The 18529-nt window shown below is 41.0% G+C and overlaps 1 protein-coding gene across 12 annotated transcripts in view; it reads left to right on the top strand.

Moving 5' to 3' along the window:
• The window catches only part of syngap1b (synaptic Ras GTPase activating protein 1b), a 147151-nt gene that overhangs the window by 106900 nt on the left and 21722 nt on the right, over nt 1–18529 (top strand). For 10 of the 12 annotated variants that reach the window (XM_037980231.1, XM_037980223.1, XM_037980230.1 and 7 more), the window contains 14 exons: nt 1843–1964; nt 5624–5777; nt 6071–6169; nt 9876–10115; nt 10629–10964; nt 11067–11211; nt 11646–11790; nt 11887–12123; nt 12930–13131; nt 13214–13416; nt 14935–15133; nt 15579–16112; nt 17565–17999; nt 18180–18353. In XM_037980231.1, the coding sequence (XP_037836159.1) occupies nt 1843–1964; nt 5624–5777; nt 6071–6169; nt 9876–10115; nt 10629–10964; nt 11067–11211; nt 11646–11790; nt 11887–12123; nt 12930–13131; nt 13214–13416; nt 14935–15133; nt 15579–16112; nt 17565–17999; nt 18180–18353 (3225 nt within the window). Of the gene's footprint in view, nt 1–1842; nt 1965–5623; nt 5778–6070; nt 6170–9875; nt 10116–10628; nt 10965–11066; nt 11212–11645; nt 11791–11886; nt 12124–12929; nt 13132–13213; nt 13417–14934; nt 15134–15518; nt 16113–17564; nt 18000–18179; nt 18354–18529 lie in introns of all 12 variants that reach the window. The other 2 variants (XM_017433305.3, XM_037980228.1) reach the window with 2 other exon arrangements.

Raw genomic sequence — 18529 nt, 5'->3', positions numbered from 1 at the left:
ACAATGAGGGGAAATGAGGACAAAACAGCATAAATAGGACAAGCTACAGAAGAGCAGCTCTACATTAAAACGACTGGATTCATGGTTTCCAATGGAGTTAAAGGTTTTATGTTAAAACCCATGAAACCTCAGAGTTTTACGATTATAAATCAACTTCAGATACTTCATTATAGAACTAGAATAAATGTGGGTTAATGACGAATAACCTGTGCCTCCAATCAATGCACAACTACACAACCAGCTTCGGAGCATCTTTTTCCCCTCAGACACCAGGATCCTAACAAAAACTCAGAGCTGAACCAGAGGCAAACACAAACAAGAACAGCCACTGCAACTAAAGTCGATATCCCCCTCTTTCTCCCTGTTACTTTATGGTATTGTGATTATTTGTGGTTCACTCTTTCTTTTACTTTTTGAGATGTCAGACAGAGCAGCTAATCTAATCGGATTTAGTCATGTTATTAGTTTGGAACCAGCAGATGGAGCCAAGCCTGTAGTCATATCCTCGAGACAGGCTTCAAAACCATTTGACTCACGCCAGATGACAAGGTGTCACTTTCCTGCAGTCATTCTCCCACTGAATAATGTCGTTATGTGACAGGTATAGAAATGATATCACTGTGACACCTCAGGATGCATGTAAAAGCTTTAAATGTAAAGGTTTCACATCAGAGATAAGAAGAAAACGGTGCTAGCGCTCATTTAAATACCTTTAAACTTTAAATTGACATTCATGGGTATTACTACATGATTATGTGAGTCAAAACATGGAAAATATTTGACATTTGGTGTATAAAATATGATGATGTCATTGTTCTATCACTTAGAAAAACAGTTGCTCTAAGGTTTGCAACATGATCTGTGTGCTTTTGTATGACTCTTAGTGAAGTTGTTTAAAACATTTAGAGAAAAATGGTTTTGTTTTACTTCTTTTTAAATAATATGATGATTGTGTATAGTCAAGCAATTTTTGATAATGTTGAGATTGACATAGTGATCATAAATGGACACGTTTAAAGTCAGCGTTCATGACTTTTTAATGTCAGCGTTCATGACTTTTTAATGCATCTGTTTCAAAATTGAAAAAATATGTAAGGTGAAATAAACAAAGTATTTACAAAACACCTAAGCATGCAGATACAATAAGGTGGATGTTTGAACATGAATAATTTCCTCATTGATGCAGAAGATAAAATAACCAGTTACACCTACAAAAAATAAAAAAAACTTGGGTACTAAAATGAAAGATGCCCTTGAAAAATCAAGCTAATCCTTAAAACATTGCATTAAATTTAGGGGGGAAAATCAGATTGGTGTTTATTGTTGCCTTCTAATGTCTTGTATAATTTTCATGTTGGTGCTGAAACACTGCTATAACTGTGGAAAATGCACAAAAAGTGTAAAATTAAGAAATCCCCACTCCAGGTTTCCAGATATGTGGGACAAACTGAGACTTCTGCTGCTCTTGCTGGACTGTATGGCACACCACTGCCCACTATAGGATGTGTTAAGGCACTGCAACTCTCTGCAGAAACTGGACATGTTCAGGAATATGATTTCCTGTTAATAATACATTTATGTTGTGCTTTCCCCCTCACACATCATGTGTCGCATCTTTTTGTTTGTCTGTATTTGGATTTTTTTATTCATCTATGCTGACTTTATGTTCACCCAATGGTTATCTGAAACCACACCTGACTGTTGCATCCGGTCCTCCACCGCTCGCTCGCTCGCTCATCTTTTCTGACACATTCACACCACGCTCGCCCTCCCTCCCTCTCCTCCTCCATCTGTTTGTCCTCGTCACCGCTCTCCTCCTCCTCTTCCTTCGCCATACTCCAGAGTTTCCTCAGTAAAAGGTTGAAGGGCTCAATCAAGAGGGCCAAGAGTCAGCCAAAACTGGACCGAACTAGCAGTTTCCGCCACATGATCCTCCCCCGCTTCCGCAGTGCCGACCAAGACAGGTCAGTGAGGTTGTGTGATTTGATTGCATGTGCTGATGTTTGATGGTTGGTGTGTGTTTGACCACTGCTGTGTGTAATCATGAAGCTAAAGTTTACTTCTTCCTCTAATCATTCTGGGTACTTAACTTAATGCAAAATGTTTTTCTTTTCATCGACAATAAATTTCCACTCCGGTTCTTTTTTTTACTTATTAACAGAAGGATGGGATGGAAAGTAAGATGAGCCACATAAAATATTGTTTTTAATCAGTTCAGTTCAGTTTATTTACATAGTGCCATGTCACAACAGAAGTCATCTCAGGTCTCTGAATAAAAACCTTCACATACATTATAAAGAGCCAGTTAGGAACCGTTATCTCTCTAAGGAAGTCAGCAGATTGGGTTGAATCTTCACTTCGTCACAGTCTCTCATCCTGAGCAGCACATTGGTGACAGTGGGAAGGAAAAACTCCTGTTTAACGGGAAGAAACCTGCAGCAGAACCAGAACCAGAACCGGGCTCAGGATGAGCAGCCAGCTGGGGTTTGAGAGGAAAGGAAAGAGAAACAAACAAACACAGAATATATTTTATATAAAATATTCTCTTTAAAACGCCTGAATCTAACAAATGGGGTATTTGATTAAACATTTTTATTTAGTCACCATTATCTTTAAATTCTGCCTTTCTACATCTTTTAACCCATCTGCCTGTTTATCACCCAGATGATGATACTTCTGTCACCGACGTACATTTATTTCTCTCTCTGTCTCGGTCCTTTTCTGTGAGCACAGATTATTTTGCACTCTCATGTCTCAGCCCAGCGCCACTCGGAACTGAAACACTCAGCACTCATAGTTTCTTTTCCACAGCCCCCTCTGTCACCGTGGCAACCAGCAGACAGCCCATATGGCGACTGTACAGACCATAATGAGTCAGTGGGAGATTTGTTTAATTATACCTCCTCTGTATACTGGATTTCCCAGCAGCACCAGGTGCACGGGGCTAATGTGCTGAAAATGTTTCTCAACGTGGTTTTTGTTTGTCAGAACTTCCGAGGAATGAAAAAAGTTAGATAAAATAAAAGTTTTATCTTTATTTTAGATCTTTTTAAATATAGAAATCTTGGTTATTTGATCTAAGAAGTCACTTAAGCACATGAATAACAAGACAAGACTGTTAGACATTTGAATACTGAAGAATCCAGCTAATTATCAAGAGATAAGATTCAGTAAACTCATTGAGTTTCAATAAATTCAGATCAAAATTTAACTGTGAAGTTCCTCTGGAGACTCTGAGAATGCACTCGAGGAAGCTCTGCAGCTCTAAAACCTTTTCTGCTGAGGCATGCTTCAACATGGTTTATTCATTTAGAAATAATTCAGAAGAGACAATAAATAGAAATAAAATCAGGAGATTTGAAAATAACTTCTTTGTGAAGCCATTAATATTCATTTCCATAACTTCTGGTGTTGTCAGAGAAACAGGTGAACATTTGCAGCTTTGTTTATTTGTTCCAGTTTGAGTTCCTGCAGGCATTAGGCTTCCAAACAGGTTGTTAAACATTTCCCCCACTTTATTTTTCAGTAATTCTGTGGAAAGCGCAAAACCAACTTGTGGTTCTGGATTTAATGTTTTAGAAACACGCTCAGACATTGCTTACAGTTATGTGCTCCAACATTACAGCCGCAGACAGGAAGTGAATAAAACGCATAAAAAACCCAACTTGGTATTCATTTCTGCATATTTTAGCTTTTTTCTTTACCTGAAAGGTTTTAGTGCCTTATAAACACTCCACTGCAAAGCAAATTGGGTATTCTGTCAGCAGTTTATTTTATCGGCTGCACATGGGTTTCTGATGTTAAAAAATATTTTAATAACTATTTTATTCATGAAAAAAATGAATGCATTCCATTGAAGCTCCATTTTCAGTGTGGATGCAGTTGTTTTGGACTTTTAATCAATAGACAGTTTGCTCCAGAGCACCCCGACCTCAACAAAATGTGTAATGGACAGAAACTTTGCAGTTTTGCAATAAAGATTTTTTAAACAGGATCACATTTAGTCTTAGCAAACGCAAAAAATGCTATAACTCAGCCAGTTTTACAGAAACTGAGCTAAAACATAACATAAAAAATCTGTTTAATATTGATTAGGCTTTTAAATCTGTGGGCTAAGCTACCTTTTCATACGTCAGCTGTTACGACTCAGTTCCTTCCTCCTCCCCCCCTCATACCACCTCGGCCCACTCAGAAATCACACTGACACGGACAGAAGGCTTCTCAGTCCCAGCTTCAAGCGTTTTGTTTAAGTGCATTCATGAAATGTAGCTGGTGATATGCATTTCTCCAAAACAATGCCGGACCTTTAATTTCTCCTGAACTTCCCCTTCAGGTGTGCTTCACCTGCCAGGTAATGTGAGAGGTTCACGGAGCTTCTTCTTCCATCCCTTCCTGCTTCCTGACCTCACTCATCCTTCTCTTTAATCCAAACTGTCTCATCTTTGTCTCTGAAGGCTCCACTGTTTACAGAATGAAGATGATTTCCACAGAGAGGTCTTTCTTTCTTTCTTTTATTTGGATCCCCTGCACCCTCCTCCCGTCGTTCCTTCTCACAGTTTCTCATGACTCCCCGCTCTCTTTCTCTCCTCAGTACACCCTTCAATCTGACTCATTCTTTTGAGTTTATTTTTATCTCTCCCTCACTCTGAGTTTTTCTTCTCCCGGTTCTTTACATGTGATCGGCGCTCTGCTGATGAACATCATGACTGAATGCAGACAAAAGCAGTGTGGGATTTAGTTTTTCATAAATCTTTTCTTCAGGGGTTTGCTCTGATTGGTTCGACTCATCGGGTCGTTTTACGTGTTTGTTGAGGTGGATATGTGTTAGTCAGCTGCTTGTGTTCATGGCGGTAAATTTTTTTATTTATTTGAAATAAAATTGTAATACAGAGTTGAGGTTTTCAAAATAAAAGCATGATCTTAGCGTTGCTATTATTGATTCAAAAGGATTTTTTAATTTTTTTTATTTCTGATAATCAAACTGATCCCTGGAGTTTATTAGTTTATTTATTGTCCACCTCACAGCTCCATGTTCAACAAATGTCAAGTGAATTTAGTTTTTAGTTTTGGTCACATATATCCCAGAAAAACATCTGACTACATGACCATGTTAAAAATAACACAAAACTTGTGTTTAATGTGGTATTTAACATGTTTTCACAACTGAAGATGTGATTTTCCACATTCGAGGACCAGTTATGAGGTGGTACATACAGTTTTGTTTCACACTGCTTTGTTCTTCTTTGTTTACTTGTTTTTGTTTTTGTCATACAGTTTTGCTCTTACTGTGGATGAAATACACAGTTTCATTTTCATTCTAGTTTTTTAATATACATCTTGACTATACTTTTTTAAATTTTAGAGGGGAAAAAGACAACAAATGCTGCATTTGGGCTAAAAGAAATGTCTGCATAATTACAGCCGGTCTTAATGGATTAACTGATGTGGATTTATGTGTCAGTATGTTGTGTGGTACTGATTTGACAGTTTTATGATCTGCAAGAACAAAGGAATGAAAAAGAGTCACTAAATTTTAAAATAATGTAAACATATTGACATAAAGGGTTTTCCCTCTTGTTTTTAGTGTCACTGTCACAAATCTAACTGGTTATCCTTCTCCCAGGACCCGTTTGATGCAGAGCTTCAAAGAGTCCCATTCCCATGAGTCCTTGCTGTCCCCCAGCAGCGCTGCCGAGGCGCTGGACCTCACCCTGGACGAGGACGCCATCATCAAACCCGTCCACTCCAGCATCCTGGGACAAGAGTACTGCTTTGAGGTAAGAGTTGAGCTGCACAATAAACAGACAGCAACACGCTCGTAAGTCAAGAACGGAACAGTTAATGGCACCGAAAATACTCCAAGCTGACATGAGATTAATGAAAACTATTATTTTTTCATCAAAAGTGAAACAAAGCCTGGAAATCAGCTTTAGCTTTAGTAAGTTTTCCATCACTTTTTCATTAATGGAAGCTGATAGAGGCTGAGAGTGAAAACAAGACATTGTTTTGGCGCCGTAGTTGCTGTCTCCATGGTGACTAATGGCTTTGGTACCGTTGGCTATAACCTCAGGTGACAACGGCTTCAGGAACCAAGTGCTTTGCGTGTCGCTCAGCTGCAGAGAGAGACAAATGGATCGAGAACCTGCAGAGAGCTGTCAAGCCCAACAAGGTGAGGGGAGAGAAAGGGATGCGGTAGAGGAAAGAAAAATAAAAAAAGGGGTGAACCCTCTGTCTGTGTGTCTCTCTCTCTCCTCCCGTCTCCTGTTGTTTGTTTTCAATAAGAGCGCACCGCTTCATTTCTCTATGTGGACTCCATCCTCATATCTGTGTGTGTCTGTGTTGAGCAATTCAGTCGCTCCTCCGAGCGGAGTATTAAATCCGCACAAGGTAGCATTTTAGGATGAAAGATCCCAGTTGCTGTTTTGAGAAGCCACTAATCGGGTAATGTGATTTCAGTAAATTGTGCACAGCAGGTTGATATGTACCAGCCCAGCATGGCTGTGAAAGTTGACTCTCAGTGATACTGAATGGGTAAGAGGAGCGGAGCGGATAAAGCAAACATGACTGAGTTCAGTTTTTTTTAATGGTTCAGCTGTATTTCTACTTGGCCGGAGCATTCGATTTTGTGGGCCTGAATCTCACCGAGCTGCGACTGAACTGCATCAGCAAAAAGGTTTCTAAAATGTCTTGAAACATTGACAAGGGTTTTCAGTTTTGTTGTGTGAGTTGCAGGGCCTCTCTTTGAAGGCGCAGGAATTTTAAACTTGTTCGAAAAATTCGGAAAACCAATTCTTGTATTTGTCACAAAGTTATAGCAGGCATCTGAGACCCATCTTGAACCCTTCTCAGTTTAGTTTCTGTGAGTCAGAAATGTAAAACAATTTTGGCAGGATTTAGCAACCTAAGAAACTAAATCAGAGTCAAGAGAATAAATTGTAATCAAATGCAGACATAATTAAAAGTACCTATTGCAAAGTCACGAATACCGGTCCAAAAAATCATAAATTATTACACTTAATCCTCATAATGACCAAAAATAACCATGCTTTCCATTTAGAGTCCTGCTGAGGTATTCAAGGCCTGAGAAATCAGATTTTTTTTGCTGCACAGAATGGCCTAAAAGTTTTAGAAAAGAGCAGAGACTGAGCAGATGATTGAATAAAGCTTCTGTCCAACACAATTACAGAAAAATATCAACCAAACAGACCACAAAGTGCTGCAGGCTGTTGTTACACTTAAACTTACCAAAGTTTCCAGTTTAAAACACTGAACGTGTTTTCACCATCAGAAAACATTCAGACTTTAAAGTAGAAGGTGATACCATCTTGTAGTTCAGATTTCTGAGTGATTCAGACATGATGTTTGGTTCATGTGAAGGGACTGTGAAGAAACTCATCTTAAAGTTGAAATCGTGATTTTAAGATGAGTAGATCTGATGCACAAAGTAAAACACGTTTAAATTAATGTTCAGCTCATTATATTAATTATATTATATTGGATCTTTGTGTCCAAAAAGTGTCCAAAAAAACTAAACTTTTTGTGTGCCTGCAGTTTGACCTTGTTACAGAAAAATGTGAATATTTTATTTTAGATCTTCTAGAGTCACAAGAGACTTTTCTAAACGTTTGTGTTCATACACTGATTTCCCCTGATTTTACTCGTGTCAAAACTGATAAAATCTGACAGATCCTGAGCAGTTGGTACACTGATTCAAACCTATAAATATCTGACTTTGGTTTGTTGTGATAAAACATGTTTTTTTTAGCATTTTTGAGCAGTTTAACAAGTTAAGTTGGAGCACATTCCCCATGCACGCATTCATCACAAGGGTTTCAGATTTCCATGCTGGCACCAAGTAAACCCAAATTATTTTCCCCCAGATTTGATAGTTCTGTGAAATTGCCCCGTCTTCCCCCCGTCATTGTCATTAAGAGCGAGCAGACGCGTGAGACATGCAGCTTTGATGGCAACCAGGGACCGAAGAGAAATGAAGTCAGGCTGAGATGAAACATCACGCGAGCTGCTTGCCTCGTCCAGATGCTCGGGCTGCGGGGATCCTGGCTGAGTCATGGAGCTCCAAGGATTCCTCCCCACCCCCACCCTACCTCCTAACGTCACGAACCATCTCAGACCAGATGTACCAACAGAGATAAGATTACCACAGAGACAAGAATTATCGTTATTTTTGTCATCTTCCTGGACCCATTCATTTCCTCTCTCAGCTTTATAATCTTTCTCTTATGTAAAAGCAGAGCAGTTTCTTCACAATGATTTAGAGCTTTAATTGTCTTTTTATATTACGACCCTAAGTCCGAAAAAAGTTAAAACTTAGAGTAAAATTTAAATAAATAATTATGGAAAAAACAAACATGATTCTGTAGAAATCTCTGAGGTCAAAGGTCAAGGCTGGATGTTGGTGATCACAGCTCACCGTGCCGTCCACAAATGCTGCTTAAAGCTCTATCAGGCAAAGAAAAAGCCAAATGTGAACAGATGTGTCTCCTCTGGACCAAAGAGGAGAACTGTTCTGAGGTCAGACGGCCTCTCTGATGGTATGGAGGTGAGCCTGGACTGCAGCAGCTGGCTCTTCAGTTCCTAGATGTTTACAGGCTGTTGGTAAAAGAAGAGATGAACCTGGAACAACTTTCAAGAGATCTGTTTCTGCCATAGAATTCAAAATTACTTTATTCTTTCTTAAAACGATAAAACAGGGGTGGGCAACCCTGGTCCTCGAGGGCCACTATCCTGCAGGTTTTACTTGTTTCCCTGCTCAACACACCTGATTTGAATCAGTGGGTAATTAACAGGCTTCTGCAGAACATGAAGAGGGGATTTAACCACTGAATCAGGTGTGTTGGAGCAGGGAAACAAGGAAAACCTGCAGGATGGTGGCCCTGAGGACCAGGGTTGGCTACCCCTGCGATAAAATGTCTTAGTTTCAACGTTGGATATGTTTATGTTTCAATGTGAATAAAATATTGGTTTATGAGATTGCAAACAATTGCATTCTGTTTTTATTTACATTTCACTCAACGTCCCAACTTTTTTGGAGGTGTTGTTGTAAAATCAAGACCAGACAGGAAAAAGAAAAGTCGTAGCATGATGTCAAGCCGGAGAACTTGAATTCATGCTGATGCTGCTGCACCGTATGTACACAGTCAAACTGAGACACCAGATGCCCAACAAACTCACACGTTTGGAATTAATTAAGCCTCGTGTTTGGCACCGGTTTAAAAAAAAAATTTAACATACATAAAACCTAAGAACTGCCAAGTCTGACGATGGTGTTGGGGATTTAAAATTCGAAGCTGGGTGATCAGAGGCAAATGATGGACTGATGACAGTAATATTTCAGTCCAGCTGTAATGATTCAGCCTCCCTTCACTAAAACATCATTCTGTAATCAGCACGGCGCTCTCTCCTCCCGCAGGAGTTGTCAAATATAACTCAGTCTTTGTGATCGTGATTGGAAAGTATCTCAGCTTACAGAAACATTCTTACCATTGTTTGTCTTGTCTTTGCTGCACATGTGCATTGTGTTTTAATTCTTAAACGGATAAATCTTTTTTTCTGTCATCTTCTTTTTTGTGTGTCTGTCATGTTGGTTTCTGCCTTTGTGTTCATGTTGAGAGTTTACAGCAACTTATCAACTCCAGCTGACTGTTCACAGCAGCCATTTCTTTCCTGTCATTTCCTCCGTTCCCCTGCAGGATGACCTGCTGTCGTCTCGTATTCACACTGCTTCCCTGTCCTTGATTTTTTTTTTTATGTTTATAGCTTTTCCTAGACATTATGTCACCTTCTGTCTGTCTATTTTTAAAAAGGTGTTATAAAATGCAGTCTCATTTGTCTGACCTGATTCCGTCTCCGTACAGGACAACAGCCGGAGGGTGGACAATGTGCTCAAGCTGTGGATCATTGAGGCTCGAGAGCTTCCAGCTAAGAAACGCTACTACTGCGAGCTTTGTCTGGACGACATGCTGTACGCGCGCACAACCAGCAAGCCCCGCACCGACACCGTTTTCTGGGGCGAGCACTTTGAGTTCAACAACCTACCAGCCGTTCGCAACCTACGCCTTCATCTGTACAAAGAGACGGACAAGAAGAGACGCAAGGTGACAGAGAGATGCAGGGGAGGGGGTGACAGCAATGTCTGAGAACGGATCCTTTGCATCCCGTCTGAAGAACGACTAAAATATGTGGTTAACTGTTGCACTTAGATTTTATTGGAACTACTACTGATGAGGCAAAAACGATAAACAGATGACTAAAGGAAGCATGCAGATCGTTACTACTGAGCTATAATTTAATGCATTTTATTATTCAGTTTTATAAAAGAGTTGTTGTTACTCATTATTAGGTAATTACTGAAATTTAAAGGGATAGTGCAGACCTTTTAATTATCTTTTTTAAAACTGTTGACTTTTTTCAAACTGTCTCAAATATGGAAAACAAATTTTGTTTGTTTCTTCTTATTTAAAGTTTTTATTGTATTATAAAAGATAAAAAAGAGGAAAAATTCATGATCTGGAGAAAAAATTCTGAACAAACTCTGATTTTCCTATAATTGCTGTCAAAATTTTCTGAAGTGTGTTCATCACAAGTATAATTTTATTGTTGTTCCAAAGGAAAAGAGCACATACCTGGGACTCGTCAGCATCCCCATCTCAAGCATCACTGGTCGACAGTTTGTGGAGCAGTGGTACCCGGTCATCCAGCCCAGTGTCCTCACGAAGGGAGCGGGTGTGGGAGGAGGGAAGATCATCAATGCATCGCTACGCCTCAAGTCCCGCTTCCAAACCATGAACATTCTGCCCATGGAGCTGTACAAGGAGTTTGCAGAGTATGTCACCAACAACTACCGCACCCTGTGTGCCGTGCTGGAGCCCGTGCTGAGTGTCAAGAGCAAAGAGGAAGTGGCCTGCGCTTTGGTGCACATCCTGCAGAGCACAGGGAAAGCTAAGGTTCACACTTCTCTTTTTAATATCTGAAGCTAAACAAACAGAAGGTTTCATCTGCGTTTGGTACTTTGAGCAGTAATAAACTGTCTTCCTCTCTTCCTGCAGGATTTTCTGTCTGACATGGCAATGTGTGAGGTGGACAGATTCATCGACCGAGAACACCTTATATTCAGAGAGAACACTCTGGCCACCAAAGCCATAGAAGAGTACCTCAAACTGATCGGACACAAGTACCTCAAGGACGCTATTGGTGAGTCGGAAAAGTGTTGAGCTCACTGCAATGTGCAGACAGATTCCAAGCTTATAAGAAATTCAGTAGATGGATTTATAAAATCATTTATTAAATTCATATTACCCGCTCGCTGCCTTGCATGTTAAAGTTTTAAACAAAGATTTCATGTGATCACTCCTCAGCTACTACCACACCAAATCTTTCACCCTTACTTTTTTATTTGTGCATATAAGATGTAATCCTTTAATGTTGCAGTGATCAATGCCTCTAAATCACTCCTGACTCCATAGTTTACTCCTTTAAAGTTGTGAAAAATCACTTTATTTTTGTTCGTGTTTGAGGAATTAATTTAGTCATTCTAAAACTGATTTCTCTTTGACAACGGTTGTTGGCTGATGGCCTTTTTTACAGTAGTAACTCTGAACGTGTTCCCAATAAAATGTCCTTTGCAGGTGAGTTCATAAGGGCCTTGTATGAGTCAGAGGAGAACTGTGAAGTGGACCCGATGAGAATACCCCCCTCTGTGCTACCAGACCACCAAGCCAACCTTCGAATGTGCTGTGAACTGGCACTCTGCAAAATCGTTAACTCCCACTGGTAAATTTTTAATTACTACAAAAATAAATAAATTAATCCATTCATTAAAGATGAATGAGGCTTCTGACTTTTTTTTTTAATCTGATTTCTTCCCAGTGTGTTCCCTCGTGAGTTAAAGGAAGTTTTCGCCTCCTGGAGAGTGCGTTGTGCTGAGAGGGGTCGAGAAGACATCTCTGACCGTCTCATCAGTGGATCGCTCTTTCTGCGCTTCCTGTGTCCCGCCATCATGTCCCCGTCACTGTTCAACCTCACCCAGGAGTATCCCGATGAGCAGACGTCACGCACACTCACTCTCATCGCTAAAGTAGTGCAAAACCTGGCTAACTTCTCCAAGTCAGTAAAGTTTATTATTTTTATATAAAAGCAGTTGTCAACCAAAAAACTGATTTAAGTAATTTTATAAACAGCATGAAAACATTAAAATACCATAAATTACATATAAACAAGAAACATACAAACAAGTTCACTGAAAAAAGTTAGACAGCCTTGGTTGAAGTTTTCTTAAAATATTTTATAGATGAACTGATAAACCTGTGCAAAATAAATTTCCAACAAGAAGAAATTCTCAAAACATTTTTTTCAAATAAAGCTGGGCATCAACATAACAACAATCAGATTTACTGAAATATGTGTAAATTTATTTTTGGTAAAACTGCCCTTTGCTTCATTGATGCTGTAAAATAATTTTTAACCCTCCTGTGGCCTTCGAGTCAAACTGACCCAAAGTTACGAGAGCTTCTCTGCATCTCTTCATGTCTCTTTTTTTATTTAAGAGCTTCAGGAGAGTTAAGAGTTAAAAACACGTTCAGTTAAAATACTTACATGCACACATTTAAAACCTGAAATGTGATTGGTCAGTACTTCTTGAACTAAACAGCATTACATTAGAGTCTGAAACTTGTTACCTCTGCATATTTATTCAACCACCGGCTGTTTTTTTAAATTATTATTTGACTCGTACAACAAAAACATCATAAAATAGTGTTTATGCCAGGTGTGATTTTAGGCTCTCAGTGAAAATCCAGTATTCAGGATCTAATGATTATTATTGCTGTTTCTATTTATTTTTACTGATTTGTTATTTTTCCATAAATATACATTCTCACTTTTTTTTGTATTTTTTTGGCTCCAACCTGCAGGTTTGGCAATAAAGAGGAGTACATGTGCTTCATGAATGAGTTTTTGGAGATGGAATGGGGCTCCATGCAGCAGTTCCTGTATGAGATCTCCAACCTGGACAGTGTCAGCAATGCAGGTGGCTTTGAGGGCTATATTGACCTGGGCCGGGAGTTGTCGATTCTGCACAGCCTGCTGTGGGAAGTCATGGCTCAGCTCAGCAAGGTAATCACTTTAAATTGCTCTCACATAAAATGCAATGAGTTTGTGTCTGGATTCTGAAAGTTTAATTTTTCCTTAACCACAGGATGCCATCATCAAACTGGGTCCTTTGCCTCGTCTTCTGAATGACATCAGCATGGCGCTGCGTAACCCTCATCTCCAGAGACAGCCGAGCCACCAAACGGACAGGGTGCAGGACAGACAGATGGACAGGCTGCTCTCACGACCAAGTTTCAACCGGGGCATTTCATCTGAGTTCCAGAATCTCATGATGAGGGATTTAAACAGGTAGGGACACGTGACCTGGGATTTTTAACAAGGTATCGCCAAATTTACATGCAGAAAGTCTTATTTCACGTTTCCCTTTATTGCTTCTCTGCAGAAATGGAATGTTGCATTTCTCATTGCTATCCACTCACCAGTTTTTGAAAAGGAAATCTTGACCTTCTTGTCTGGGATCTTTTTTTTTTTTTTTTTTTTTTTTACAAAAAAACAAAAGCTGTTCCCTGCTGGGACAAGATGGCATTTTCTATATCTCTTTGAGATGTTATCTGTTTAATTAAACACAGCACATAAGCCCAGCAGACCCAGGGGTTCTGTCCAGGCATGAGTTTCTTGATGTAGCTCAGAACAATGCTGATAGCAAACATGAAGCCACTGTGGGCAGGACTGTGCTTATTCATACTGGAAGTTGACCAACTATGATGTAAAACAAATCAGCCAGAATGTGGATGATCTTTGCAGGGTGTATTAAGATCACTCTGCGTTCCTTATTACACGTCATAATGTGTGATAGATCCACAGTGGGGGTTTTTGGCATGCCCAAAACTTCTGTAAAGAGGTTGTGGTGGTTTTATGTTGTGGTCAGAGTCGTGTGTGGAGCAGGGGGTGCAGGGGGTGACAGCAAAGCAGTTTGTCATGAGGATAGGCTTCCATCCACTGGTCTTAGAGAATTTAACAGTCCTGCAGGCTTCGTATCCACCCAGGAAACGATTTGAACAGAGGAGGCACTTTGGAAGATTTCTAAAAATGTTTACATATGGGGGATAATGGTTAATAATTGCTGACACAAAGTTAGTTTTATATATTCTTTATATCAAAAACAAAATGAGAGGGCATATATACATTTATCACCTGAAAAACACCTTTCACATGATACTCAGGCTACTGAACATCACCCACAGAAAGCTGTTGCCCCGCGCAGAATAAACCTGTATCATGACAAAGTTATGGCACTTTTCTGTGACACCTTTAAAATGCAGACAGAAGCAACTGTCTTGTTCGTGGCAAGCCTGCAGAAGCAGTGATGCGTGGTGCCAGTCTTCCAAAAAAGCAACGTGGGTGGTGTCAGTATGTGAGGTTGTGTTGAGTTGACCCAGTGCTAAACTCCAGAGGAGGAAGAGTACACCTGCTGACTTCCTAAAAGTCAGACTGGAACTGGATTCTCCTTCCGAAATCACCTTTTCAACCTCCTCCACCTTCACACTGCATCTCTGTGCCAGCCGCAACTCCTAAGAGTTATTTTTTATGTCAGAGCACCATCTTTATTCAGTGTGAAGGGTTCCCTAACAAACTGCATATAGTGTAGCTTCATCTCAGCTAAGTAGAAAAATAATATATTTAACATTTGTTCATACAGTTTGATTCTGTCATTTGTAATTACTGTTCAGTATTGGATGTATATTACTAATGAAGTAATTTAAGACTTAAAATCTTTCACGAACACTTATACGTGTAACTTTGGACCTGCTGTGTGTATGAAATACTTTTTTATCCTCTCTGTTCTCACTGACGGCTATTCTCCAGCTCCATAGATATCACTCGTTTGCCTTCCCCCACCTCCACTGGAGGGGTCATGCCATCCCGCTCCCAGATGAGTTTTCAGGACCGCGACCACCCCCATCGAGTTTCCAAAGACATGTTTTACGTCTCCCGCCCACCCCTGGCTCGATCCAGCCCAGCGTACTGCACAAGCAGCTCGGACATCACAGAGCCGGACCCTAAGGTGAGTTTCGTCATTCTGAGCTTGGGGAATCATCATCCCATCCACTAGTTTTCTTTCTCTCTCAAAGTGAGGTTAGTATGACAATGCATGCTTGTCATACTGAGAAGAATCTGCCATCGTGTTGTCGAGGCTCTAGTTTGTCATGACATTTGCTTTTTTCCCACTGATTCACCACGCAACCCATCCTAGCGGTATTTCCTGGGAAATACTTTCAGGCATTCCGATACCCAGGCAGGCCTTGCGGTAAAAAACACCCGCACCACCCTCACCCATATCATCCGTGCCCACCTAACATTATAAAATAAAGGGGGCCCACTCGCCTCTCATACCCCTTACTATCTAGGTGCTCAATGTCTATAAAAGCGTATCTATGATGGACCTCCAGGATTCCCGAATGAACAGCGTGTCTAACCTGCAGTCGGTGGACATGCTCAACTCCTCCCAGGCCTCCATCGCCGGTATGGGCAGCTTCGGAGGGCTGAGCAGCGGAGGCGGTGGCGGCCTGGGGTCGGGCCTGAGCAGCCAGCTGCGGGCCGGTGGTAGGTTGTCAGCTGGCTCTGGCGGCTCCAGCATGTCTGGCGGCCTTCGGCTGAGCCAGCTGAGCCAGATGGGCACCACAACTGACTCGCTATCCCAGCAGCAGCAACAGCAGGCCGCCGCCATGCGCTACCCGCTTTCCTTCCAGAATCCCCTCTTTCATCTGGCGACCGCTGACGGGCCTCAACAGCAACAGCTGCATCACCAGCACAGTCGGGCTCAGCCCCCAGCACCTCTTCTCCTGGCCCCAGAACCTGAGCCCTCTCATCAAACCTACATTCCACAGTTTGCCCATGGAGGGTTCTCTCGCAGTGAGGATCTGTCCACCCTCAGGACCAGGGACAGTCACCTGGGCCAACCCAGCATCATCCACTCTCACAGCTACAGCGATGACTACAGCAGGGCTGACTACGCGCGCAGGCAGATGTCCATGCATGTTCAGGTAAACATGTCGCTGCTTTAAAAGTCATTGCATCGAGTTATTTTTGGGTCTCTTTTGATTTGATTTCATTGGTTTCTTTTCAAATCTGAACCATGAAGATCAGTCAAAAAAAAATTTATGAAGTAAGAAATGAAATCCAGACTGTTTTTATCTTCATATTGATGGCTCCTTCAAAGTCCTTCATTTAATATAGTTCAGGATAACTTTTAATGTTGCGTTTGCAATGACTAGTTTTTAAATGCATTCAAGCAGCTTATGAGTTGGGGCTGCAGTGGCTTGGTGGTCAGTGCCACAATCTTTTAATCCAGATGTTGCTGGTTCAAGCCCAGGTTGCATCAGGAGGGGCATCTGGTGTGAAACAGAAACCAAACCTTTCATGTGTGTTTGCTCGCTGTGGCAGCAGCTGAAAGAAGAACTTTGATATTGATAAGGGATGGGTTTTCTGTTTTGCTTCATTGTCTGTTTAAGTATGAGTTGTGTGGATAACCTGTGATCAGTCAGTATCTTAGCTGCAGCAAATAATTTAGAGAATTATAGAAAATTCTGTCAGGAGCTCAAGCTAACAGTTATTTAAAGTAGTGAAAATTAAATATATGTTTAAACCTCTTCTGCATGAGTTGTTAAGATTATTGTTAATTTCTCAACTGTACATGTTGCTGCGTTAACTGTTGCACTGATGTGACTTGTGGTTCCCCAAGTCAAATCCCAAAACAACAACAATTACAGACAGTAAAATGGAGTCATGACAAAAGCCCAGACAGCATCTTTTTGGGGAAATCAGCATGCCTCAGATTATGTAGTGGAAGAACTGTTAGTTAGAAAGACAGAACAACTTCCTGTAGACTCAGCTGCTGATTGGCTATTTTAAGCAGCTGTAGCAGACACGGTTAGTGTACCAACTTGGACATTATTCATTTGAGAAAAAGCAACACAACAATCAGGAAGTACATGCAAAAGCAACATATAACCCAGTTAGCTCAAACTGTTAGAAAGTTTAGTTTAAATTTTGCTCTTAAATGGTCCCTCCTCTCAGTAGCTGTTAGCTTAGGCCCCCATGAGAATTTTCTTTGATTTTCCAAACTGAGACCTTTCTAAATGAATAATTCTGAAACAGGGTGATGTAACTCCTACTAGTGGTGGTGGTGGTGGTTCTATTTTTATTTATTTTAGTCTTTAAAAAGTTATTGGCAGAACCTATGTTTAAATATTCTTGCATCTGTGAAAGTTTTGAGAACTACTGCTCTAAACTGTGTCTGCTGCAGGTAAGTTATTGACTGCTCACATTTACTAACCTGTTTAGTCAGAGTTATAAATAATTTAAATTATTCAGGTTTTTATAATCGAAGAGATCAAACCTACATTTCTTGGATTGTATTTTTTTTCAGCAACACACTCAGTTATAACAAAGCAAAAGTCAAACTGAAAATTTGTGATACTTGTTTCCTTTCCCAGGATAATCTCCAACAGCAACAAGAAATGATGGGAATGGCCTCTCAGACAGGAACCTCACATTCCTCCTTGGCCACCACACCTCCATCCACAGTTCAACCCATGCGTCAGAGTTCTGTTGCTCCCCCTCCCAGCCAGCGGGTCAAGTCCCAGACATCCCATCAGCTGTCTGTCAGCTCAGCAGCTGCACCCGCTTCATCTGGTAAATCCCGACCACAGAGCGGTAACCTCCTCCAGTCGCCAGAATCCGGCTACGGTGGCAGGCAGCACGGACCCCGGCAGCTGTCGGTCAAAGACAACACTGCCCCGGGTCTCCCCCACCAGCAGAGCTCTGTCAGGGAAGGTGGGAGTCCGCAGGGGACCACCAGCCAGAGCACTCAGCAGTCACCACAGCAGCAGTCTCAGCAGCACCTTCTCAAACCCACCATGAGCAAACAGGTAACATCTGCATGTTCTTTTTGTTTCATCTGAACAGCTGTTTGTCAGCAATGTGCAGGATGGCAGTTACTGATTACAGCTCTTTATGCATATTATATAAAGTTTCAGTAAGTTTAAATTGCTGACTAACTTTTTAAAAAAAAAGTCCTCTCATATTCACCATTATGCCTTTTTTCTCAGGGCTCCCAGACACCATCAACCCTCAATCCCCCGACCCCAGCAAACGAGAGGACGGTGGCCTGGGTCTCCAACATGCCTCATCTGTCGGCTGACATCGAAAGTTCGCGGATTGACCGAGAAGAATTCAAACTGAAGGAGTACTCAAAGAGCATGGATGAGTCGCGCATGGACAGGGTAGGCACCATTTTAAAAAACAGTTTTTAAAGATAAAGCAAAAATAAAGCTGAGTCTTGCTGTATTCATATGAAGTTTTAACATGGATGTAAAGGTCTCAGGAGCTGATGTCGGTCCTCACATTATTATCAGTGGCCCAAAGCACCACCATCCAGTACAAAAAACGACCATTCATT

Source organism: Kryptolebias marmoratus, linkage group LG16 (assembly GCF_001649575.2).
Source record: "Kryptolebias marmoratus isolate JLee-2015 linkage group LG16, ASM164957v2, whole genome shotgun sequence".
In the NCBI taxonomy this organism is placed as follows: domain Eukaryota; kingdom Metazoa; phylum Chordata; class Actinopteri; order Cyprinodontiformes; family Rivulidae; genus Kryptolebias; species Kryptolebias marmoratus.
Note: the sequence above shows the minus strand (reverse complement) of the source record. Positions and strands in the feature narration are given on the sequence as shown.